A 26,692-nucleotide genomic window follows, 5' to 3' on the forward strand; every position below is an offset into this window, starting at 1 on the left:
CAGTTATTTAATACAGCCACTGTCATTACAGAGGAGAAAGAAAGAGAGCATGGCAAATCACTCGGTGACTCTGAGAGTTTCCAACTGGAAGTTACACTCTGCTCTCATATCACTGGCCAAAGCGAGACACTTTGCTCACAGTATATTAAAGGAAGTCACACAGACACATCTAACTGGGTGGGTAGGGAAGTACAGTATTAACATGCGTTGATGGGCAACACCAATGACTACATAAATGCTCTCTTAGCTCTGGCCTTGAGCAGGTCACTTGATCTCTCTAAGCTTCCGATGGTAACAGGGTATACTTCATAGGGCTATCTTACGAGCAAAGTGTTTAGAGCAGTACCTGGCAATCAAATCGTTGTCAATAAATGTGAGTTACCATTACCTTTACCACCATCACCATCATTATTGTTATCACTTATATCCAAGTCAATTTCATTGAAGTAATTAAAAAATATTTTACATATATTTATCTTGGATTACCCAATATTTTGAGTTGTTTATGTCTTTGACTCCTTCACTGACCTGAAAAACTTAGATTTGACTACGGTCATTTTCTGAATTCTTTGCGATTGCCTGGGAACCATGTTGGGCCTGTACATTAATGTTTACTTCAGTACCTACCAGAGAGTGAATGAGAAAAAAGGAGTCATGTTTTATATGTTTCATTTAAATGGTGCTTTTAATTCTTCGAAAGATGCATGTTTAAAAACATAGTATATTGTTGAAAGTGCCAGTTCAGACAATGTGCTCAAAATTGCAGTATTTGTAAAAACATAATTGAAGGCATATATTGATTTCTCTAATACATATATATTTATGTGTGTGTGTGTGTGCATGTATCTATATGTGTGTGTGTGTGTGTGTGTGTGTGCATAATATCTTACCAGAAATTGTTATAGGATAAAAATTAAATTATTTTGGTTCTTAATGTAAGCATTTCCCCTTTAACCTGAAAACCGAATGCAAATAAATCTATTTTTCTTTTTTCTTTTTTCTTTTTAAGTTTACTTATTTTGAGAGAAAGAGCATGGGGGAGGGACAGAGAGAGAAGGAGAGAAAGAATTCCAAGCAGGCTCTGCACTGTCAGCCTGGAGCCTGACGTGGGCCTCAAACTCAGGAACCGTTGAGATCAGGACCTGAGTAGAAATCAAGAATCGGATGCTTGATGGACTGAGCCACCCAGGCGCCCCAAGGAATCTATTTTTCTTAAGAATATAAGATTCCCCTCATAGCTTCACTATTTTGTACCACTGTCATTAGAAAAGTAATGAAACTTCCACGTAAGGAGGCCAAAAACCTATTCCTATTACTTATACTCAATCCTTTTTAAAAGAACATATAAAACTTAAGCATCCAACTTCAGCCTAGGTCATGATCTCGAAGTTCATGAGTTTGAGCCCTGCATCGAGCTCTCTGCTGTCAGCCCAGAGCCTGCTTCAGATCCTCTGTCTCCCTCTCTCTGCCCCTCTCCTGTTCGAGCTCTCTATCTCTCTTAAAAATAAATAAATGCTTTAAAAAAAAAAAGAACAAATAAATCATATATAAAGGAGAAAATACTAGAATATTTAAAACATTAATTTTTTAATATTAACTTGAAGACTTAAGGCTTAAGTATTTTTTTTCTTTTACAATGCCCCAGTCATTCTTTATACTAAATAATGAATAATATTTTAGTATTTTAGTTTTATAGGCATCCATAATTTTTCTTCAAAAAAAACCACAGAAACATTGATAAAATTCCTAAATGATACTAAAGGAAGGTTTTTGCAGAAATGCAGAAAGAGTTAAACAGTACAAACCATTCATTAAACTCAAAATTAGATTTAGCACAATTTTCTTTCTCATTTGCTGATACTGCTAAATGGACACAAACTGAATTTCTCAGTAAGTAATCCCTTTCATCTGTGAATACCTATGAGCTATCATACCAATTCTATGTTGTTTCTATACAGAATGATTAATTAGTAAGATATAGAAACTAAGCCATACAGCATACAATGTGCTAAGCCCAGTGACAAAAAATTAGAGAATTTTCCCATATTCTTTAAAGGTGGAAAGTGATCTTTTTTTTTTTAATGTTTATTTATTTTTGAGAGAGACAAAGTGGGAGCAGGCAGGGGTAGAGAGAGACACACACACACAAACTCCGAAGTCGGCTCCAGGCGTGGGACTCGAACTCATGAATTGCGAGATCATGACCTAGGCTGAAGTCAGAAGCTTTATCCACAGAGCCACCCAGGGCACCCTGAAAATTTCCCTGTATTCTTACCTTCTTAGAAAAGGAACATAAATGACAGTAGTATTCACATACAAGGTATTTTTATGAAGTCTCAAAAAACTGAAAAGAAAAAATCAGATTGAATAACTCTTTTTTTGTGTGAAACTTTCATTGCTGTCCCTTTCCACTTGCCCCTGCACGAGGTTAACACTTCCATTTTTATGCCATGCCCTCCACCTTATCTGTATCCCCTGCGTAGCCCCTAACTACACTGGAGAACAACTGTTTAAATATATTGGGTAAGACTCTCAACAGCAATTTTTTATTTTTTTTTATTTTTTATTTTTTTTTCAACGTTTTTATTTATTTTTGGGACAGCGAGAGACAGAGCATGAACGGGGTAGGGGCAGAGAGAGAGGGAGACACAGAATCGGAAACAGGCTCCAGGCTCCGAGCCATCAGCCCAGAGCCTGACGCGGGGCTCGAACTCACGGACCGCGAGATCGTGACCTGGCTGTAGTTGGACGCTTAACCGACTGCGCCACCCAGGCGCCCCTCAACAGCAATTTTTTAAATCATCCTGTAAAAGACTGTGAAATTTCAGGGGGCAGGGTAAATATCATCAATGCCCAGTATAGCAACTGACACAAGTAGATATGTAATAAACATTAAAAATTTAAAAAGGAGAAACAAAAAAGAGAAAGGGATGAGGGGTGGGAGGGAAGACTGACAAAGCCCCAGAAGAAAACCTTGATACAATTGTTTAAAAAAGTCATTTGAGGGGCAACTGGGTGGCTCGGTTGGTTAAGCATCCCTACTCTTAATTTCGGCTCAGGTCATGACCTCACGGTTCGTGAGTTTAAGCCCCACGTCGGGTTCTGTGCTGACAGCTCAGAGACTGGAGCTTTCTTCGGATTCTGTCTCTCTCTCTCTCTCTCTCTCTCTCTCCTCCCCTCCATCACTTCTCTGTCTCTCTCTCTCAAAAAATAAATAAACATTAAAAAATTAAAAAAGAAACAGAATCAAATGTAAAATGAGAAGAGGAAAAGAAAAAGCAACATAAAATCCAAAATCTTGGGAAAGAAATGGCTGAAGACTCACATTATCAACGTAAGGGAGGTTTTCACATTGTGCCCTCATTTCTGATGTGCCAATCAAGTAATCAGAGATGTCTCTGATTTGACACACTGCTGCTGGGGAAGAACCTCATTTTTTTCTGTCTTTTGCTTTTATGATATGAGTTTTATACTGCCCCTAAAGTCACCAGGTCTATTCTCAAACCTCAGGTAAGAATTGCTTTCCCTCCTTGCACGTGGGCTCACGACAAGGAATGGGTGACAGTCTGCAGGTGCTGTCGAAAGCGATATCCAGAGATCCCAGCTATTCAGAAATGACATGTGGGGGACAAGGCTAAATTCTCTAAGATGATGTGCGTTTGCTCTATACTTTCGGCTTGTTCCATGCAATGTCACTAATCCCCTTTCTTTTTAACTCCTAGTTTTTGCCAAGATGGGAACAAATGCTTGGCTCCTGCCTTCTCTGTGGCTGTGGTCGTGCTCAGCTCCCCCGGGCACGTGCTCTTGCCGGCAGTCGCTGATCAGGTGTCCCGACCCGGCGCTTGTGCTTAACAGGTGTGCTTCTGCCACTGTCTTGCCACGTTCTCTTGGGTTTCACCTGCTTCCTTTCATTTAATCTCTGATTTCGAATGAGAAGTATATATAGCTTGTGCAGTTGCCTGGAGTTCGGATGAACGTCAGTTGCTGAGCAAGTCTGAGCGAGGGTCACATTCTTCTTCTAAGCAGACAAGTCGATTTATCCTAATGAAAAGGTTAGCATAGATGTCTCCCTTCTTAGCTGCAACCTTCCCTTATAAATTGAGCAATGGCTTTTTGGCCAAGTTGTAAGACAAGTGAAATACACAGATCATCATCTGTGCCTAGTAGTTATACATACTAGAGGGGAGGAGGATGTTGGTGAATTCCAGAAAAACACACTATATTTACATGCTCAGAGTCCAATATACTTACTAAAGAGTTACAAAGTCCTGAAGTCTTTATTTTATATTTCCTACCTCGGGGATACAATATGGGAATTTGGAATCTATTTCTTCTTCCTGATATGTAAATACATATATATATATATATAATATTTACATTTATGCAATGCATATATACATATATATTATTAAAATATTATATTTTAATTATATTTTCATTAAGTCGTATAATCCACAAAGTGTAGCACTGAAGCCTTTGGAAATTACATTCCTTTATGCCATCAGATTTTCCGGTTCTTTCATCGGCTTAATTATGTAAGACAAAATAGTCTTATTCGATGTTTTACTTAGTTGGTTCCTGACACTGGTGATAATAATACCATTAGCCACGGGGGCTTCATAGAACAAGAAAAAAGTGTGTCTGACTTTCTAATCTGAACAACATTCTAATCATGCCAAGATTTTAATGAGGAATAATTACATCATCAAGGACATAGCATATAATAAATTGATTATACAACAGAGCTATACCATTAAAACAAATATACAGCACTTCGGACATCCATTGTCATTCAAAGTACTAAAATTACCTTAAAAGTCACAGAATATTTAAGCCAGCACTGTCTATCTAACCTGCCCATTTTACAGATTTAGAAACTAAGTTCCAAAGAGCCTGTGATTCAGGTCATTGGGAAAGTGGTTGCACATCTGAAATTGGTTGCTCTCTTATTTTTAAAATTTTTTTAATGTTTATTTTTTTTTTGAGAGAGACAGTGACAGAGCACGAGTGGGGGAGGGGCAGAGAGAGAGGGAGACGCAGAATCCGAAGTGGGCTCTGGGCTCCGAGCTGTCAGCACAGGGTTCGCAAACTGCAAGATCGTGACGTGAGCCAAAGTTGCGCACCGTACCAACTGAACCACCCCGGCACCCCGGTTGCCCTGACTCTTAACCCAGTCCTCTTTCTTGCATAGTCTCACCACCCTTAACAAGTTTTAAGTAGAGTTGTATACCTACTGTGCTTGGTTGCATTAAAGGTTAAAAGAACAGATTACCTGACTCTATCAACCATTAGCTGTGTGAACTCGGCCAAATTTCTTAGTTTCTCTGTGCCTCCATTATATCATCTGGGAAACAGAGATAGCAATAACAATAAAATGACATGTGAGGCTTAATTAGCTTATATATGTAACGTATGCACGGCATACAACGAACACTAAAGAAATAGCAGACATTATTGTCATGGTAAAACCTGAGAAAACATGAATTCAGATATAGTTTCATTTACAACGGGCTCCTTTCTCCTGCCTAGTTTGCTTGAGCAGACTGGAGTTTTAAATTGAGGAGCAGCATGAAAAAGAAGGCACAGCCTAGCAGGGAACAGCAGGCAGCCGCTGCTCAGAAAACAGGGAACTGGATATAGATGAGTCACCCCTCTACACACACACACACACACACACACACACACACACGCCCTCGGTGTTTGCCTAGCTCAATCTCCCTAGATCAGATAGGCAAACAAAGTTTTCTGGAATCATTGCTGCTAGCTTAGCCTAGAAATCTCAGACAGATGCCAGACAGGAACCATCTCCACTGATATTAATCCATAGTGGACAACCACAACCAATTCTCATAGAGTACTTGGGACTAGTCTGTTTGGTTATCACTTCCAGATCCCCAGAATTTCTTGCTAGCTAACTGCATGTCCTCCAACAGGCCATATTATTAACCTTAAAATAATACAATTGTGCATTTTCTCTGTGGAGTTTTTGTGCACAATGGCAAAATTTTCACAACAGAACGATAAACTGTTCTATAATGTCATAAGAATAACCAAATTGTCTTCTTCTTGTCTTAACCAAATATAATTGGATGGTTAGCAGTGCAGGGCTTTTGACTAACATTGCTTCTACTCTCAGAATTTAGAAAATATTTGGGAACCATAATTCGTGTGGCCCATGTTTCTTCAAAGAATTTCTCCAGGAAATAAGAGAATAGAAATGCAGGAGGTGGGGCAGACGTTAAGGTGGGGAAGGGTCCTTTGGAGAAGCACTTGTCTCTGCTGAGAACTTTAGGGTCTCTTGGCAAGGGCCGGCTGTCGCAGAGAGGTGATATCTGCCTCTGACAATCTGGAGGGCTCAGGAGAATGTGGAAGTTCAAGATAACTCAGGCTAATCCCCCCAGATGTCTCCACATCATGTCTCAGGCTCCCACATTTTTCTATTAGGACCCTGACTTCGGCATAGGGCAACTATGAGGTGATGCATTTTCAGATTTTCAGTACCATCTGCCCTCTGGCTGCAGGAGAGAAAGAGAACTTTCACGACATGCAATTAAGACTTAGGAAAAAAAATCTCTTTAAAATTGTTTTCAAGGCTTCTAAAGCATGGGTTAACAAACTTTTCATAAGGGGGCAGGTAACGATTATTTGGGACTCGCGGGCCACGCGGTCCCTTTTGTACTTGTTCAATTCCACCTTGTCCTGCAAAAGCAGTCATAAGCAACACGCGAACAAATGACAGTGGCTTTGTTCCAATAAAACTTGATTTACAAAAGAGGTGGTCAGCCCACAGGCTGCAGTTTACCAACCCCGCTCTGAAGCAACTACCAGAAGCCATCTGATCACACACTCTTTTTTAATTACTCTTTTCCGCATTCTGTTTAAGTGCCCTGACCGCCCCAGGCTATGCCACCCCGCTTACCGCCATCAAAGGCTGTTTATCACCGTCTGATCCGTGAGCGGACCATCTATCGCATCTTCTGATACTCATTGTTTGAGATTTACTTGGGCCCCAGAAAGCAGCCTCAGAAAAACATTTGTGTGCATGGAGTCCTTGAGGAGGTAGGAAGTACAAGGAGCCGGTCAGCTAGTTTAGGAAGCAGGGGAGGGAGACAAACAAGAATAAGATGGAGAAGGGCCAAAGCCGATGCAAGGGAGCGTTGGGGACAGCAGGAGCTTAGTTCTAACAGGCCCCTATGAAGAGACATGGAGAATGGGCTTCTATACTGTCTCCCAAGGAAAAGAAGAAAACTACAGAGAATAAGATGGAGTCACTCGTGTCAAGCACTGGCCTACGTCAAGCGGTGACTCAAGCAGCTAAGGGCGTTGCAGCCAAGACCCGATATCGCTGAGGCCAGTGGTGGTGGGTAACACAGAACTGATAACCAGCAGAGCCGGGGAGGTCTGTAACGGCCCAAGACGGATTAAATCCCTTTAAAAGGGGAGGATTTTTGCAGCAAACTGTCAGATTCTCCAGACACTGGCTCCTCCGTGTACGACCATTTCAAAAAGGCAGCTGCCACCAAAGGTTCTGCAGATTGATCTCTGAACGGAACAGAGATCCTCCACTGCCCGCACATAACCAGAGGTAAGTGCCGAGAGCCGACCAGGACCGGACGACGGAGCCTCGACTCGACTGACGTCCACAAATGGACTTCACATTTGGTTCATTAACTTCCTGACCCCTGTTCTACCCCATTTGTGCGCGACGTGTGCTTTGCTCCGTGTGATCTATAACTCGTTAAACACGTGGTGAAGCGTCACTGGGTTCAGAATCCGGAAACTGCTTTGTCGTGCTATTACGTTAACTTTGCTTTGTGGCTGCGCAGAGCTGACGTTGCGGAAAGACGCAACTTGCGTGCGTGCTTTCATGGTGCGCTCAGGACGAGGACCCATTTCCCACTGGCTCCTTTTCTGGTCGAGGGTTAACCCTGCTAAGCTTCCCAGCTGCACTCATTGCGAGACCGTCATCCTGCAAGTTGGATGGGCCCCAGGTGAGAAAGCATGTGGCACATGGGATGCAGGGAGGTTACACCAGCCCCAGAAGCGTTTAGTGCAGCAGTGGCCAGAGTTGAGGGCCCAGAATGAGGGCCAGGAAAATGGGAGGCAGACAGCAATTCTAGGACTTTGAAGATATTCAAGTGGCAGTAACCTTGAGCTATTCATTCGAACTGCCATAGTGAATTGCCAATAAACCATAGAACTTCACAATCCAGTCACTGGTTATCAATAAATTACAAAGGAGCATTGTAAAGTCTTAAATCCTTCTTGTAGGAAAAAAAGCTTAGAAACCACCACGTGGCAAAAATCACTTCCAAAATATCTGGACAATTGATTTCTAGCCTTGGCTTCAATAGCTGTAGTTGGGGGGGGGGGGGGGGGCAGGAACAACAACAACAATAACACAACAACAACAACAATAACAAAAACTTTCCATCTCGCTCTCTTTTCTAAATATAATTTATTGTTAAATTGGTTTCCATACAACACCCAGCATTCATCCCAACAGGTGCCCTCCTCAATGCCCATCACCCACTTTCCCCTCTCCCCCACCCCCATCCACAGTTTGTTCTGTATTTAAGAGTATTTAAGAGTCTCTTGTGGTTCACCTCCCTCCCTCTCTGTTTGTAACTCTTTTTCCCCCTCCCCTCCCCCCATGGTCTTCTGTTAAGTTTCTCAAGATGCACATGAGTGAAAACATATGGTATCTGTCTTTCTTTGACTTATTTCACTTAGCATACCTTTCAGTTCCATCCACATTACTGCAGATGGCCAGACTGCATTCTTTCTCCTTGCCAGTAGTATTCCATTGGATATATAAACCACATCTTCTTTATCCATTCAGCAGTTGATGGACAGTTAGGCTCCTTCCATAATTTGGCTATTGTTGAAAGTGCTTCTATAAATATTGGGGTACATGCACCCCTATGCATCAGCACTCTTGTATCCCTTGGGTAAATTTCTAGCAGTGCTATTGCTGGGTCGAAGGGTAGTTCCATTTTTAATTTTTTGAGGAAGCTTCACACTGTCTTCCGGAGCAGCTGTACCAGTTTGCATTCCCACCAACAGTGCAAGAGGGTTCCCCTTTCTCCACATCCTCACCAGCATCTGTAGTCTCCTGACTTGTTCACCGTCAGGTGAACCGTGAGGTGATATCTCACTGTGGCTTTGGTTTGTATGTCCCGGAGGATGAGTGACATTGAGTATCTTTTCATGTGTCTGTTGGCCATCAATCCTAAAATTTGTATGGAACCACAAAAGACCCCGAATAGCCAAAGTAATGTTGAAGAGGAAGACCAAAGGGGGAGGCATCACAATCCCAGACGTTAGCCTCTACCACAAAGCTATAATCATCAAGACAGTATGGTATTGGCACAAAAACAGACACATGGGCCAATGGAATAGAAAAATTAACCCAGAATTGGACCCACAAATGTATGGCCAACTAATCTTTGACAAAGCAGAAAAGAGCATGCCATGGAAAAAAGACAGTCTCTTTAGCAAATGGTGCTGGGAGAACTGGACAGCGTCATGCAGAAGAATCAAACTAAACCACTTTCTTACACCATACACAAAAATAAACTCAAAATGGATGGAAATACCTAAATGTGAGATCGGATACTATCAAAATCCTAGAGGAGAAAGCAGGCAACAACCTCTTTGACCTCAGACGCAGCAATTTCATACTCAACACATTTCCAAAAGGCAAGAGAATTAAAAGCAAAATTGAACTATGGGGACCTCATCAAGATAAAACACTTTTGCCCTGCAAAGGAAATAATCAACAAAACTAAAAGGCAACCGATGAAATAGGAAAAGATATTTGCAAATGACATATCAGATAAAGGGTGAGTATCCAAAAATCTATAAAGAATTTACCAAACTCAACACCCAAAGAACAAATAATCCAGTGAAGAAAAGGGCAGAAGACATGAATAGACACTTTTCCAAAAAGCTTCTATCTCAATCATCTAATCAATAAATTGTGAGCTGAGTGGGGAAAAATATTTAGTTTAAAATTTCTTATTCTGTGGTCTCATGTGCCTCCTGCTGACTAAAATTGTCTGCTTCTAATTCCAGAATTTATTCAACTAGAAATATTATGTTAATATTAATTTATTTCAAGTCATAAAAGATCCTCATAATACAATTCTAAATTTATGTGACATTTGGAAGTCACTTGTATTTGGGGTAGTCAAACATTTGCTTGAAGTACTCACACTTGAGTGATTTTAAATTTTATCGTTTATCACCACCTGGTGGTAGAACATTTTCTTATTTTCTTAGACTTTTGCACTTGACGTTCTTTTTTGTTGCCAAGGAAAATCTCTAAACCAAGCAAATGAGTTAACTTTAGCATTTAACTTTAGCAAGTATTCAACTTTAGTATTGATAGTCAAGTATTAATGTATACTGACCAGACTTAGGCACTTAACTTTTGCTTAATGAATAAATGAATTTTTATTTTAGTAAATTGCAATGTCTACGCTTTTTTCATTTGAACTGAAAAAAGTCCTCAAATGTGACGAATGAAAGTGACCTATGGTATTATCTTCTCAGAAGTAGTTTTCTTTTTTTAAAGGCTCATTGGTTTTTGGTTTAAGCTAATAGAGCTACATTGATTAAAAAGCCATTAAAAGCCATTGATTAAAAATAAAAAGGCATTTTATTATTAAGGATGTAAATACATTTAAGTTACAATATTTAAAAGATATTTTCCATGATGCCAAAAGGTAAGAGAAAATTGTATGAAAAATTATCAAATAGGATTGGAAAGATGCAAAAACTACACATTCCAGCCTTGAACTATTAAGAAAAAAACCAAAAAACAAAAAACAAAACAGCTGAAAACATCATTTGTTGTAGAACGTCGCCACCTCGTGGACCAAAAATGAAGTACTAAAGGCCGGGGATCTCTTAAGGTGGACATTTTTTATTGCCAGAAAATTCCTAGTTAGAATGGTTAAAATTTAATCATTGGAAACAACAGCAATCGCGGATCTGACAGCATACTTACCTACCAGAGCAACTAGTTAGTTACAATTCCAAAAGGCATTTGATGAAAAATTATGAGCCAGAGTTATTTCTAGGTCCTCAGTTGGCTACAATGTAAGGCCAGTCACTTAACCTCTCGGAGGCAAAGTTCCACATCTGTCAAACAAGGGGAGTGGATTAGACACAGCACACTCTTTTCAGTTCTTGCAAATGCATGGCTTTGAGGTCATAGCTATTTTAAGTCCAAATGCAATTTACAGTAATTTTTCTGTTTTCAATAATGTTGTATTTCTGGGTATATAACCGGCTTAAAATAGATGTTTTCTATCTATTTTCTCATTTATGATCAACTAAAATATCCATTTGTCCAATATTACTTTAGGCCATATGTTCCCCCCAAAAGCACGAATGCTAAACATCTTTCCTTTTCTACTTGGTAAATCCTGTGGTATGAAAATATGAATAGCATTACATGTTTATGAGCTACGTACATTAATTTTTTCTGTAGACAACATTTCCACTAAAACAATGCTAACAGCTCATGTATTTTACCAGATTCCTTCATTTCATGGCTACTTGTGGAATACTTAATTTGGTATAAACTTCTTGAAAATTATGAATAGACTATTGTGCCTGGAGTACATGAAAAAATTAAATACATACAAACATGTAAAGTATAAATAAAATTAATACTTGTGTATTTCTTTTACTTTAAAATGCATGAAACTTTTTTTTTTCTCTGTTAATAGAAGACGTGAATGCTTTGAAAAGGTCAAACTGTTAATTGTAAAAAATATTTTTATGTCAAATATTTTAACTCTTGGGGGTCATCTCTACAAATAATAAAAACTGGTTAAGGTCTATAAATTAGGACATACCAAGATTTATGTTTCTACAGGCGCATATATATTCTATAAAGACAAAACCAGATAATATGGTAAGGGTGAATTCGGTACGTAAGCGTTGGGTGCATGTTCAAATTAAGGAGCAAACATTTTATGGGTGGCGGTGCAAAGCTTACTGACAAGGATCCACAATCACATGTCGCTTTTACTAGTGCCGTGTACAAATTTGATTCCTTTGGTCTTGTTTCTATAGTAAAGTATTTTTTCAATCCACAGTTTTGTTTATAAGCATGCTTCTGTGTTATATGTGCATGTTTGTGTAACACCACAAAGGCCTGAACAGAGTTCTGGTCTTTAAAAACAAAAAAGCAAGTAGATTAAATGTTCTCCTGAGCATGGATGGAGTTTTTCAAGCTTAGTAATTGGCAACGTCTACATCCATGCCTCTGTTGAAGCGATTAAAAAAGAATCATTTCCCAGAACTACAGGTGCACAACAGATTGGAGTCATTATGCAAAAGAACAGAAATCTGGAGAGAGACCCAGTGAATAAAAAAGCCATGTTCCTGGCCATTCTTTTGCTGCTAGCTCTCTGTTTTTTCAGCTCTATTTGTATATACAACATGAAATCTGCAAAAATTGTAGTGGATTTGAAGTAAACCATTCAAGATTAGAAATGTATGCCTTGAATTAAACAGACTTCCAACAAGAACCCCACTGGAGGCAGAAAGAAACCAAAGGCCAAACTTGCACAAATATATTTTAAAAGCCAAGTTTTATGTAAGAGAGTTAAAAGTTGGAAATGCATTACATGATTTTTTATAAAAAAAAAAAAAAGACACATTTCCCATCCTGCCCCAGTTCAAGGGAATCACACTGAACCTGACAGATCTTGTACCTCTTTTATTCCTGGGCCATCTCAAGTATCTGAAATTTTCATCTCAAAACCAGTTTGAGGCCCCACCTTCTGATCACCATATATTGTTTCCAGAACCCTCCTCTATGCAAGGGGTATCAAAATTTACTCACGGCTTTGCCATCATGTTTTCATGATTCCATAGTCAATATCTTGCAAGTGTAAAATGACTTTTCTTCAAATGTTCTCTCAAGTATCTTACCTTTCTTCTGCCTAGAATGAAAGAACAAGTGAATTGAAATCATTAAAAGAGGGCACATTTAAAAACTACTGGAACAGAGGAGGGAAATGTAGGAGAAGAAGAAAGAGAAGAAGGAGAAGAAGAAGAAAGTCTAGACACCAAACCAGGGAGTAGGGATGTTTGAATGGGAAATAATGCCCTGAAGCAGAGTGAAGTGAATTGCTTAGTTCCAGGGTGAACAGAAAGTCAGGCTACACAAAGTAGAAACGAATGAGGCCGCTCATGAGTATAGGTGGACACTAACTTTGAAGGAGAAATGGGATGGAGCGAGAGAGGGCTGGAAAGGGAGGCTGGGTGAAAGGAAGCAGGCAGAAAACACTGTCACATTGTCAGCTGGTGGGAAAATGGAAGAGCAAAGACAGGGTGGAAATTGGTCATTGACATACTTTAAGCTGCTAATAAAACATGTAATTCTTGAGTTGACCATTCAGCATGTAACTATGACCCTGACCTTAGGAAAGGAAAATTACATTCCAGAATGCAAACATTCCTAAGGGTGTAGGGCCAGCGGTTATTACCCTCTAAGAGTGAAGTGTTTCTGCTCCTCCTTGCCTTTCTTTCTCATGTGATCTTTCCTAAAGAGTGGCAAGCAGGGTTTTTGTGTTTGTGTTTGCTTTTTTTTTTTTTTTCCAGCAGGCAATCTAGAACTCGGAGAGTAGAGGAAGTTGGAAAGAATTCTGAAAGCAAAAGTTGGAAGAGGGGTGTGTTGGAGGACTGGGGGGTGGGGGGCGCTTCTGGCTGGGGCAGAATGAAATTGGGAAGGTCTGGGGAAGAGTGAGGAAGGAGCTGACACAAAACTTGGTGAAAATCGAGGGGCAGGGACGGCCAGACAGGACACCGGGCGAGGAAGTGGGAGCGCGCGCGAGAGGGACACGGTCTGCCCCGGGACTGCGGCGGCCGTTCTCACCATTGTCCCCTGGTTTTCCGCCTGTGGAAGCATTATGAAACATTTCCTTCCTCTGTGTCATTGAGCCCCTCCCTCCCTCGTTATCGATGGAAGAGAGGCTCAGCTTTTCCTTGGGACCTAAGGAGGTGGAAAGGCTCTGCAGCGCTTGCTTTCAGAACACGAATGCAGCCTGTTCCCTTCCTGGTGGGAAGAGGAGGGAGGGGGTCAGGGAAGAGAGCCAACTTCCTAATTTCCCCACAGCACACTTTGTAGCCCCGGCGGTCCCGCTGGCCCCTGGGTGGAAAAGTGGGGTTCCTTGACGTTTCCGCCAGCCTGGCCTACGTTCTGCAGCAGCTTTTAGGGAAAAGAAGGCAGACTGGGCGGGAGTTGATTATTTGTGGAATGAAGAAGAGAAAGCCCAAGTCCCTCCCTAAGGCTCCAGGGAATTGAAACGCGTTCCAGATCACCTATTCCGGAAGTGTGAGCCTGGTCCCCAAAGAGAAGTCGCTAAGGCAGGGGGTGGCAGGGTAGAGATAAAGGTCAATGCGAACGCATTTTAAAATCTAGAGCTTGGGAAGTGTCCCCCTGACCCCAGGCATGCTTTGCAGGTTGGCACTGACCCAAACAAGCTTACCCGAGAAATGTTGGGGCGAAGAGAGAGTAAGCAGCATAAACCCGCCCAGGAGGGCCAGGGAGGTGGAGGTGGGGTGAGGTATTTTTCTAGAAAGGGCAGTCCCGGCTCATCGTACAAACTGGGGAGTAATGGGCTGCGGGAGGGGTTGGCAAAGGGAGGCGGCCCAGTGACAGCCCCCGGGCAGGGAAATCTTGGAGAAGGGACTCTGCCCTCCACCCCCACCGTCCCTTCTGGGAACTGCAGCCCAGCGCGCGAGCTGCGCTCCCGCACAAGGGCAGCGAGAAGGGAGGGTGGTCCGGGAAGCTAGCGAGGGGGAAGGCGCAATGGAAGGGAGTACCTTCTCCCCGCAGCAACCCCAGACGCACAAAGTGCTGGTCATAGCGCCCCTCCTGCGTCTTCCGCCCCCAGATTGACGAGCCCTTGGCGCCCAGCCAACGCGGAGGCAGTCCCCCTCCCCCGCCCCGGCCCGCGGCGCTGAGCGCGGTTTAGCACCGACAGAGTTTAGGGGGCGGTGTCTCTGGGATGGAAAGGCGGCCAAGAGGGAGGAAGAAGGGGGAAGGGAGGTGGAGACATGTTGGAGACTATAAAAGGGCAACTCGGGTTGCCTGGTTCTTGCACTCGCTGGAGAGCGGCTCCAAGTCAGGGGCCGCTGCAAAGCCAGGGCGCGCTGTAGGGCCGAGAGGACCTTGTGGTGCGCAGAGCCAAGCCCCGCGGCCAAGGCGGAGACCGAAGAGGGGCTCCAGGCACCGGTCCTCGCGTTGCCCGTTGCCCCCCTGGCCCGGAGGCGTCCCGGGGCACTTCTTGTCCCTGCAGCAGCCTCCCGGCCAGCCCCTACCGCGCGGTGCCTCCAACTCTGCGCTAGAAGAAAAACTTCCCGCGCGCCCGCAGAACTGCAGCGCCTCCTTCCCGGGGACTCCGGGAGTCCTGTCCACCGCCGGCTCTGCGCTCACTTTCAAAGAATAACAGTCACTGTAACAACCCAGAGCGAAGCCAGCAAGGCTCCGCGCTCCCGACCCGAACAATAGCCCTCTCTCTCCGTCCACTGAGGCGCGCGGTGCCTCCCGGGACTCGGGTGCAGCGAACCGTCCCCGCGGGGTTCCGAAGGCGCACGGGAGGCAGCGACATGGGGAACGCGAAGCTGGCGCGGCGGCCTCGGGGCGCCCAGCCTGCGCCCGCGCTGCTACTGCTCGCGGCGGCCTCGGCGCTGCTGCTGCTCGTGCCGGGTGCGCGCGGGCGCCCCGCCGAGGAAGACGAGGAGCTGGTGCTGCCGAACTTGGAGCGCGCGCCGGGACACGCGACCACGCACCTCCGCCTGGACGCCTTCGGCCGGCAGCTGCACCTAGAGCTGCAGCCCGACCGCGGCTTCCTGGCGCCCGGTTTCACGCTGCAGACCGTGGGGCGCAGGCCCGGGCCCGACGCGCTGCGTCCGGACCCCGCCGGCGACCTGACGCACTGCTTCTACTCCGGCACCGTGAACGGCGACTCCGGCTCGGCCGCCGCTCTCAGCCTCTGCGAGGGCGTGAGCGGCGCCTTCTACCTGCAGGGCGAGGAGTACTTCATCCAGCCCGCGCCCGCCGCCGCCACCGTGGGCCTGGCCCCCGCCGCCGCCGCCGCCGCCGCCGCCGCCGCTGCCGGGAAGGAGCCGCCGGAGCGGCCCCAGTTCCATCTCCTGCGGCGGAGGCAGCGGGGCGGCGACGGCGCCAAGTGCGGGGTCACGGACGACGAGACCCAGCTCGCCGGGGGCGCGGGGCCAGAGGACGAGGACGCCGGGACGCAGTGGCCGCCGCGGGACCCCGCGCCGCAGCGGGCGGGACAGCCGACAGGTATCAGTCGCAGAAGAGGTGCTCTCACTCGCCTCTCCATTCATCCCCCTCTCCCCACTGTCTCTGAGCGGCGCGTGTGGAGGGTCAACTCCTGTTCGCAGGCAGGAACATGCTTCTGCGGACTGGACGCGGGCCTGGTGTGGAGGAATGTGGCTTGAGGTTTGGGTTGGTGAACGAATCCAACCCGGCTAGAACCGAATCCCGTTGGCCCGAATAATGAATGGTCAAGAGAGGCCGGGCAGAGCAGCGATTTTCTGCTAAGGCGAAGCGTCTCGACGGGGAAGGGAAGAGTTGGTAACCCAACTCCTTTCCACCTTAGTCTAGTGTGAGCGTGTGTGACTTCTTTCCGTCCTGATCGTTTCTTTTTAACGACTGTGCATGTGTTCTTTGGTCGGGTTGCAACTTTAAGCTGAGTTTTGCAACCGCTGCCTGTGCGCGCGCCCTGCGCCGGGGGGAGGGCGGAGATGGAGGGTGGAGGAGCGACGGTGACCTAGCAGTGCGCAACCCGCACGCCTGGACAGCTGCGCTGGGATCTCTGTCCTGCTGGCCTCGGCCTGCTCCCCCTTCCCTCTTAAAGAGGCTGACCCCGACCGGCTGGCGGCGGCCCGGCCCCTCTGCAGAACCTGCTTGGGAGGTCTTTGCCCAGCTGGCCCCGCCTCCCCGCGCCTCCCACCCGGCCTCCCAGTTTGCGCTCCCTCTCGCGGCCAAAATTCTGCTCTCTTGCACTCTTGCGTGTTAGTCACTGCTGATCCTTCCTGCTACGCTTCACCCTGGCCCTTGAGTTGTGTGCGGTGCTTACTGTCTCCTTCTCTTCATCCTGTCACTTTGGTGCCTTTTTTTTTTCTTCCTTAACTTTCTCACGTGGCTTGTTTTCGAATTTTCCGCTTTCCCCCTGGACATCTGCTCCTTGAAGCAGTTACGTGGTCGGCGTCCAGTTTGGGACTTCCCTGGGGTCCGGCTTTCCGTGAGGAGTCAGAAGGCTCTTTTCTAAATAATCAAATACCCCCCCCCCGCCCCTCCCCGGCCAGGGTCAAGGCAGGAACTTATTTCCCTGGGGCAGTGGGAATGGGACGACAGGCTGCTGGGCAGAGTGGGTGGTCCTCGTGCCCGGATTGAGCAGAACACTCCCCCTCCCCCCCCCCTCCCCCCAGGACCCCTGGAATGAGACAGCAGAGCAGCGCAGTTCAGCCCTGCCCTGGGCCTTCCACGTGGAGTCCGATGATCTCATTCAGGATTTGAGTCCTGGCCTGTGAAAGAGTGACTCAGGGGCTCTCTGCCTGCTGCCTTTGCTCCAAGTTTTTACTGCAGCTGGGTAGGATGATGTCCATACTGCCTTGTGCAGATTGTAGGACTTCCAGGAGGACAAAAGAAATCCTCCTCACCGCCCCCCCCCCAAAAAAAGCCTGAACCCTCAGTGGCTCCCATGGCCTTTTTTATTTAAGAGGCAGAGGAACAGAAAAGAGAAAGAGAGAAAATAAAGTAAAGGAGAAAGCCTTAAAAATAACATTTGCAGCGAAAAGAGATGCAACTATTTTTGTTATTGTGGTCCCAGGTATATTTTTATTTTGTTTGCTTTGACTGCTTAGGCTTTCCTTATATACTCTGGGATGGTAGCTATTCCCGGCCAGAATGGCCCTGAGCAAACTACCTTTTCTGTTTCTTTACAGGCGCTGGGAGCGTGAGAAAGAAGCGATTTGTGTCCAGCCACCGCTACGTGGAAACTATGCTGGTGGCCGACCAGTCCATGGCAGAGTTCCACGGCAATGGTCTGAAGCACTACCTTCTCACCTTGTTCTCGGTAGCAGCCAGGCTCTACAAACACCCCAGCATCCGGAACTCCGTGAGCCTGGTGGTAGTGAAGATCCTGGTCATCTACGAGGAACAGAAGGGGCCCGAGGTGACTTCCAATGCTGCCCTCACTCTGCGGAACTTCTGTAACTGGCAGAAGCAGCACAACCCGCCCAGTGACCGGCACGGGGAGCACTATGACACCGCTATTCTCTTCACCAGACAGGTATGACTGCCCTCCGGCGGGGGTCGGGGGGGGGGGGCAGCGCCGGAACCCAGAGACGCGGATGAGGCGTTTCGCCAGTGCCCTTGACTTGCATTCTTTTAATTGGCTAACGTGGTCAGTTTTCCTTACGGCCTCCGTAATTTTACTAGCCCAAGTCCCACAGTCCTGTTTGAATAGCAATAGAGAAAAATCTTCAGAGGAGTCCCCAGATTTGGACAGCTCGGTGGCGGCGAATGTAAATGCTCCCAATACGAACGGGAAGATACCTGTTGCCAAAAGTTAGGTTGCAAGGTTCGTGCTCTCTGTTCCTAGGCATAAGGACCTATGTTTGCTTCTTTTAGGACTTGTGTGGGGCGCAGACATGTGACACCCTTGGGATGGCTGATGTCGGAACTATATGTGACCCCACCAGAAGCTGTTCGGTCATAGAAGACGATGGCTTGCAAGCTGCCTTCACCACGGCTCATGAACTAGGTAAGTCATTTCAGGGTGGGAGTTAAGTCCTCTTTTCCCACTCTTCTGAACGTGGCCAGCCTTAACAGATTTCAAAATAAGATAGTATGAGATCCTGACATTTGGAAATTTACCTATTTGTCTGCGCCTTGTAAGACATAGACATATCGGGCCCAAGCTCGATTGTTTCCAAAATTTCTTCTTCTAGAAATTTCTTCTTCTAGAAATAATCACTTCAGGACAAGTGAATCCCTGATTGGGGGGTGGGGGGGTGGGAAGTGCTGTATTTTGATGTGGGTTTTGGATTGCTTCTTAGGCCACGTGTTTAACATGCCACACGATGATGCAAAGCAGTGTGCCAGCATGAATGGTGTCGACCAGAATTCCCACATGATGGCGTCAATGCTTTCCAACTTGAACCACAACCAGCCTTGGTCTCCCTGCAGTGCCTACATGATTACATCATTCCTAGATAATGGTCATGGTAAGATGCTGCAGCTACTCTTTCTAGATGTTATCCAGCCTTCCACATGTAAGATTCTAGTTAAACCAGTCCCTTCTTTCTTTTGTGTGCTTTTTTATTTCCCCTTCTTCCAAATTGCTTTCGTTGTCAAGAGCATACATTTTTATTTTACTTTTTATTTTTTTTAAGTTTTATTTATTTTTTTGGGCGAGAGGGGGAAGGAGAGCATGAGCAGGGCAGACAGAGAAGAGGGAGGCGCGGAATCCGAAGCAGGCTCCAGGCTCTGAGCTGTCAGCACAGAGCCCGACGCCGGGCTCGGAACTCATAAACTGTGAGATCAGGACCTGAGCCGAAGTCGGGTGCTTAACCGACTGAGCCACCCAGGCGCCCCACGAGCATACATTTTTGGATCTTAATTCCCAGTAAATGACAGTGCTTCTGGCCGAGTAGCTCCTAAAAGGGCATTAATTTGAGCTTTTTAACAGAACAGTAATTTCCTGTCACTGTTAATGCAGAAATCCCCTTTGGAGGACAGTATCTTACAAATTATTTAACTCTCGCTGGCGTTTTCCCCAGGAGCTCTAGTTTTCAAATCACTCTGCTCTCTGTGATTTCTTACGGTGACTGTGTTCTGAAACTGATCTACCTTCTGTCTGTTTGCAGTCACCGCTCTTTAATATTGGTCGGCATTTCTTTTGCAGGGGAATGTTTGATGGACAAGCCCCAGAGCCCCCTCCAGCTTCCCTCCGATCTCCCGGGGACCTTGTACGATGCCAACCGGCAGTGCCAGTTTACATTTGGGGAAGAGTCCAAGCACTGCCTGGATGCAGCCAGCACTTGTACGACCCTGTGGTGCACGGGCACCTCTGGCGGGTTGCTGGTGTGCCAAACGAAACACTTCCCTTGGGCGGACGGCACCAGCTGTGGAGAAGGGAAATGGTGTCTGAACGGCAAGTGTGTGAACAAGACGGACAAGATGCATTTCCATGTGAGTTTTGCCTGTCACCGCACGTGCCTACGCCTTTAAGATTCGGAATTGGAAGGAGCAGTCCGATGCTAAAACATCTGATTGCACGATAGGCACCCCTGTTTGTGTCCTTTGATGGGGGCGGGTGGGGGGGGGACACAAGACAGATGGTTTTTACAACGGATTCTTCATCTCTTACTTTTCTCGTTCGTTGCCTAAAAAGAGTTCCGTAAAGAGTTCTAATGCTGATCATTTGTGTCCCCATGCAGACTCCTATTCATGGAAGCTGGGGGCCGTGGGGACCCTGGGGAGACTGTTCGAGAACCTGTGGCGGAGGAGTTCAGTACACCATGAGGGAATGTGACAACCCTGTCCCCAAAAATGGAGGGAAGTACTGTGAAGGCAAGCGCGTGCGCTACAGGTCCTGTAACATCGAAGACTGTCCGGATAACAACGGTGAGTAGAAGCGGGTCGCAAGTGATGCGCCCACGAGCAGGCAGGCGAGGGTTGAAAACCGATGATGTCATGATATCATTTTCTTCCCAGGAAAAACATTTAGAGAGGAACAGTGTGAGGCACACAACGAGTTTTCTAAGGTTTCCTTCGGGAGCGGGCCCGCGGTGGAGTGGACACCCAAGTATGCCGGAGTCTCGCCGAAGGACAGATGCAAGCTCATCTGTCAAGCCAAAGGCATTGGCTTCTTCTTCGTTCTGCAGCCCAAGGTACTTACTTCGATCCATGCTTGTTGCCCAAGAAATGAGGGCTTGGGCTGCAACCTTTTCATGCAGCCTGTGATGCAGTTGCATGAATTCACATCCCGACGTGTTCGATTTTCAAATCGGATCTCCTTTTTGTTCTAGACATGTTGCCCACCGCCTTCTTTTGAGTGTGGCATCGTTCCCAGTTATGAACAAAGCCCAAATCAGGCACTTAGGATTCTTAGCATTGCTTGTTATTACTCTGGTATGCAGAGAAAAGGCCTTTATGGTCAGATAAATTGCGTATTAGCATGGCAGCCTGACAGCGCTTTTGGAAAATAGCATTAGCATGGAGCACAGTTCTTGTGACCGGTGATTAGCGGTAACGTGTGCAAATGGACTTATTAAAAGGAAGTCTGACATCGATAACACTTGTGTTTGAGAACGTACGTTGAACTAGTAGAAGCATCCTTTTGCTGTTTTGCTGTGAGGATAAATCTGGTTCTGAGATTTAAGAACAATGAAACGAATGTTGCTTGGATTATCATGTGCCATTATCACTGTAGGCTGTGAAAATATTTCCCGGTTGCGGCTTCAATGGGTAACAGCCGACTTACTCAGCATCTGCAATTGGCGGGAATTATTCTAGGCACTGAGCGTACCGCAGTATGCAGATGGACCGGCTCTGCTTTCATTGCCCTGACCTAGATGTGAGACAGGTCAATAAACAAGTAATCAAAATGTATAGTATTTTCGGACGCCTATATCTACTGTAGTGAAAAAGCCACCCAGAAGGGTCACGTGTGCCACGTGTAGAGCACTCCTCTCGTTACGATGGTCAGGAAAGCAGAGGCATTATGTTCATGAGAAAATCTCCCGTAATTATCGCAACATCATCTCTTTCCCGAGTTGACTCACGTGTGACACCAGATACGTGTTCTCCCTCCTCCAGGTGGTTGATGGCACCCCGTGTAGCCCCGATTCCACCTCTGTCTGTGTGCAAGGACAGTGTGTCAAAGCTGGCTGCGATCGTATCATAGACTCCAAAAAGAAGTTTGACAAATGCGGTATTTGTGGAGGAAACGGATCTACGTGCAAGAAGACCTCAGGATCGGTTACTAGTGCAAAGTGAGTCTTGAAACGTCATACTCCCAAAGATCTTGTTACGTAGAGGTAACTTGACAGGTCTGGGAGAGCTGACGTTCCAAACGATTCGCGTGTTTTCCAGTTGAGTGTTATAATTAGCCAGCGACCGAGAGAGTTTTATATCTGTTTTTTCTTGCCTGCAGACCTGGATATCATGACATCGTCACGATTCCTGCCGGAGCCACAAACATTGAGGTGAAACAACGGAATCACCGGGGGTCCAGGAATAATGGCAGCTATCTTGCCATCAAAGCCGCTGACGGCACATATATCCTGAACGGCGACTTCACTCTGTCCACTTTAGAGCAAGACATTACCTACAAGGGTACCGTCTTGAGGTACAGTGGTTCCTCCGCCGCGTTGGAAAGAATCCGCAGCTTTAGCCCGCTCAAAGAGCCAATAACCATCCAGGTCCTCACCGTGGGCAACGCCCTTCGCCCAAAAATTAAATACACCTATTTTGTGAAGAAGAAGAAGGAACCTTTCAACGCCATCCCTACCTTCTCAGAATGGGTCATTGAAGAGTGGGGCGAATGTTCCAAGTCATGCGGACTGGGTTGGCAGAGGAGAGTGGTGGAGTGCCGAGACATCAATGGGCAGCCCGCCTCGGAGTGTGCGAAGGAGGTGAAGCCAGCCAGCACCCGACCCTGCGCGGACGTGCCATGCCCCCACTGGCAGCTGGGGGATTGGTCACCATGCTCCAAGACTTGCGGGAAAGGTTACAAAAAGAGAACCTTGCAATGTCTGTCCCACGACGGGGGGGTGTTGTCTCACGAGAGCTGCGATCCTTTCAAGAAACCGAAGCATTACATAGATTTCTGTACGATGGCAGAATGCAGTTAAGCAGGGGAGCGTTGAGGGGAGGATGAGGTGTGGAAGGGCTGGTGCACTGATACCAAGAAGGCTGGAGGGATCCAGTGTACCTTGCCGGTGATGAACAGAGAGGGTAAGGAGTTGGGAGTGTGGAGGTAGGTAGAAAAGAAGTTAGATCGGCAGAATATCCTGCCAGTTACAAATCTGATAGGGTAGCTAATGAGGGTTATTAATCTCTGAGCAATGATATAGCATGATAAAGCCCCGGGGCATTATTATTATTCCTTTTGTTACATCTATGACAAGTGTAAGAAACAAATAGACGCAGTTGTCACAATTAGTTTAAGGAGTACACGATCCCCGTGCTGTGGTACCGATTAAATGATTAAATACTTTGTGCCGTGCGGGTTGGGAACTGAAAAGCAGGAGAAAGAGGAGACTTTCAGTTGCAGACAGGGCTTGCTTTACCTCGCGAACCACGGAGGGAGAAAGGAGGGCCCATAGCATCTTCAGCCAGCGCTGATTGATCGCGGCTGCTACGATTTCGGAGAACACTTCCGCCGTCGTCTCTACCGAGAGTTAAGAATGCAAGACTGGCCTCCGTGAGAGAACTGCTTGGCAACATAAAGGGACTGAAAAGGAACGCCGTCTTCGCTGTCCCGTGCCACTGCTGGGTCTTCATCCGTGACGTCATTTTGACAAAGAAACAATTCCACGTGTTTGTGGAAATGCGTTAAGTCTATAAGGAGTTAGGAAAAAAAAAAGGCAGCGATGAATCAGACGCTAGTGAAAGTCAGAGGAGACAGGATAAGCTCAAACCTTCCACCTTCTTTCCTCCTCATGCAAGCCTACTTTTGGAATGTGGGTGGAAAACACAAACAGAAAACAAAAACCGGTTCACGGCTCAAGAAGGACCGGGTGATCTCACACACACACACACACACACACAAAAGGATGTAATGCCAGTATAAGGATGGGGCGTGTAGAGTTGGATCCCCAGTGTTTGGGGACATGGAGATCACTAGTCTCGCAGTGGGGAGGCTCCTGAGGGGTAGCAGGCCCACCCCCAGCAGCTGGCCCAACAGTCATATCCTGGTGAATGTCTGTTCAGCTCTTCTACTATGAAAGAGAATAGGACTTTTTTTTTTTCCCATATGTATATAGTAAAATATGTTACTATAAATTCTATGTACTTCATAAGTATTTGTGTGTTCCTTCTAAGAAGGACTATAGTTGGTAATAAATGCCTATAATAACATATTTATTTTTATACATTTCTTTCTAATGATAAAACTTTTAAGTTATATCGCTTTTGTAAAAGGGCATATAAAAATAGAGTATTTATACAATATATGTTACTAGAAATAATAAAAGAACACTTTTTGAATGTGTGCGTGTCTGTTTTGTTTAAATGAGAATTCATTCCCGGGAAGGACATCCGAGGCACAAAATAAATTCTGTAGAAATAAGATTTCGTCCTAATGAGATGTACCTGATGGATCCTTGATGTGTGTGATTGCTACAAAAAAAAGAAAAGAGAAAGAAAGAAAGAAAAAAAGAAAAGAAAGAAAGAAAGAAAGAAAACCCTATTATATCTTCAGTGATTGATAGGTTTTGCTACTGATGCAATAACATACACAGATGGTTAGTGAATGTTTTCTGCGAAGAGCCAGATCATCTCTGTCACAACTACTTTCCTGTGCTGTTGTAGCGTGAAAACAGCCATAGACAATAACATAAACGAATGGGCATGGTGGTGCTCTAATAAAACTTTATTTACAAAAACTGGGCCAAATTTGTTCTGTGGGCAGTTTTCCGACCTCTGATGTGTAACATAAATAAGGGGCGCCTGGCTGGCTCAGTCCTGGGTGGTTCAGTCGGGTTAAGCGTCGGACTTCGGCTCAGGTCATGATCTCGAGGTCCGTGAGTTCGCGCCCCGGGTGGGACTCTGCTGATAGCTCAGAGCCTGGAGCCTGCTTCCAATTCTGTGACTCCTTCTCTCTCTGGCCCTCCCCCATTCATGCTCTGTCTCTCTCTGTCTCAAAAATAAATAAGCGTTAAAAAAAATTATAAATGAGACCAGGTAGGGTTCTAAAAGCATTTTGAATTTGTGTCTCTTCCATTATACCATGTGAGTAAAATTTGTGAAAGTAAGCTACTGAGTAGAAAATGATGCTTCAGAAGTTACATTTGGGCTACACATGCGTGGTGAGCCAAGCTCTCCAAATGTTCCACTTGCTGTTCTGGAATGGATGAGGTGTTTTGGAGAAAGCCTGGAACATCCAGACCACTCTGGGTGGCCTTTTGTAAATCACTGTAATTTAAATACTAAATGGCACATCAATGACTTTAAAAGTTGAAATCACTTCCAAAATAACTACATTTCTCTCAGGAAATGGCTTATTTACTAGGAGACTCCGATTATGTGGTTAACCACAGACAATTCCAACATTACATTTTCATCCTTTTTTTCACCTTCCTTAGTTTTCTCAAATAGTTCTATATAACATGCTAATTTCAGATTCAGATGATAATTTCCCATTTGCCCTCAAGAATTACTCGGTGCTCTTTCTTCCCCTGAGCAAACTGAATATAAGATTCTCAGGGGCCAGGTGCATAGGTCAGAAAGTAGGGCAGGGGAGGGGAGAGTCATGTCTTCTCTGGTTCAGTTTTTTCCTACCTACTGGCCACTGAACTGAAAGGTGAAAGTCCAGTCTTCTTACACGGGGAACCAGTCCTGTTCCCATAGAACTCAGTTAAACATAGAATTTGGCCATGCAGTTCAATGGCCTAACATGCTCATTGCACCAACTTCCATCATTATTTACTTGCCTAGATTATTACTATGGCGCAAATTCCCAGAGTGAGTGAGGTGGGGGGTGCACACACACAAGAAATGCCCTTACCCTCAATTACTGTAGAAGCTATTTGATACAATACTATAAATATACCTAAAGTGATGACCCATAATATAAAGAAGTCATTTGTAGATCTTGCCTAATTCACCAATGAGGTTTGTTTCTTTTCAAAAGCTTGCATTAGGGGTGCCTGGGTGGTGCCAGAGGTTGACCGTCCAACTCTTGATTGGGGCTTACGTCAATCTCAAGGTTGTGGGATCGAGCCCCGCTTTGGGCTCCGCACTGAGCATGAAGCTTGCTTAAGATTCTCTTTCTCCATCTCTCTGTCGGCCCTTCTCCTCTGCACTTTTGCTCTCTCTGTGTCTCTCTAAAAAAAAAAAAAAAAAAAGGCTTACATTGATTGGATGTGATAAGCAGAAGGCTGAAATTCAGGACATGAAGATAAAAACCACCAAGAGACTTTCCAGAATTCTCTTTATTGTCCAACGCAATGCCAAACAACTGTGTAGGCTGCCACATTATTTTTTTCAGCCCTCTGCTGGTAAGATTTTCTTTTTATCAATAAAACGAGCAGTTTAAGATACTCCATTTGGGCAGCAAAGAGAGTTTAGTTTAAAACATGCATCTAGTTCTGTGAGTTTGACCAGGCACCTGCTGAAGAGGAGGAAACTTTGTGCTCACTCACGTTGCAGGTGTAAATGATGAGCCAGCATGATGTTCAATACTAATCCAAGCACCTAATTTTCAAAGCATTCAACGGGCACTTTCTCTTTCTAGCATGTCAATAACCACCATGCGAGCACAACATTTGGACCAGAGCTTTCGCTTAAAAATTGGCAAAAATCGTTTCCAACTTTTGCTCTTTGTTTAATTTGTCACAGATCTTCATGTGACTGAGGAAGAATACACAACACAATTTGCTAATCTCATTGGTTTTCCAAAAG

The 26,692-nt window shown here is 45.5% G+C and overlaps 1 protein-coding gene and 1 long non-coding RNA gene across 2 annotated transcripts; one reads left to right on the forward strand and one right to left on the reverse strand.

Moving 5' to 3' along the window:
- Positions 1–2,541: 2,541 nt before the first annotated feature.
- On the reverse strand, positions 2,542–8,630 carry LOC128315129 (uncharacterized). Its single transcript, XR_008297578.1, has 3 exons — positions 6,920–8,630; positions 5,273–5,344; positions 2,542–4,041 (listed from the first exon to the last, which is right to left on the reverse strand). It is a non-coding gene; the product is annotated as an uncharacterized LOC128315129 (long non-coding RNA).
- Positions 8,631–15,124: 6,494 nt separating this feature from the next.
- Positions 15,125–24,277, forward strand: ADAMTS1 (ADAM metallopeptidase with thrombospondin type 1 motif 1). The gene is made up of 9 exons (XM_027041764.2): positions 15,125–16,336; positions 18,004–18,350; positions 18,692–18,824; positions 19,120–19,287; positions 19,968–20,254; positions 20,503–20,689; positions 20,780–20,955; positions 21,884–22,059; positions 22,221–24,277. Exons 1-9 carry the CDS (start codon positions 15,637–15,639, stop codon positions 22,918–22,920), a joined length of 2,874 nt encoding a protein of 957 aa, XP_026897565.2. The 5' UTR covers positions 15,125–15,636; the 3' UTR covers positions 22,921–24,277.
- The last annotated feature ends 2,415 nt before the right edge of the window (positions 24,278–26,692 follow it).

The sequence above is a fragment of the Acinonyx jubatus genome, chromosome C2, assembly GCF_027475565.1.
Source record: "Acinonyx jubatus isolate Ajub_Pintada_27869175 chromosome C2, VMU_Ajub_asm_v1.0, whole genome shotgun sequence".
In the NCBI taxonomy this organism is placed as follows: domain Eukaryota; kingdom Metazoa; phylum Chordata; class Mammalia; order Carnivora; family Felidae; genus Acinonyx; species Acinonyx jubatus.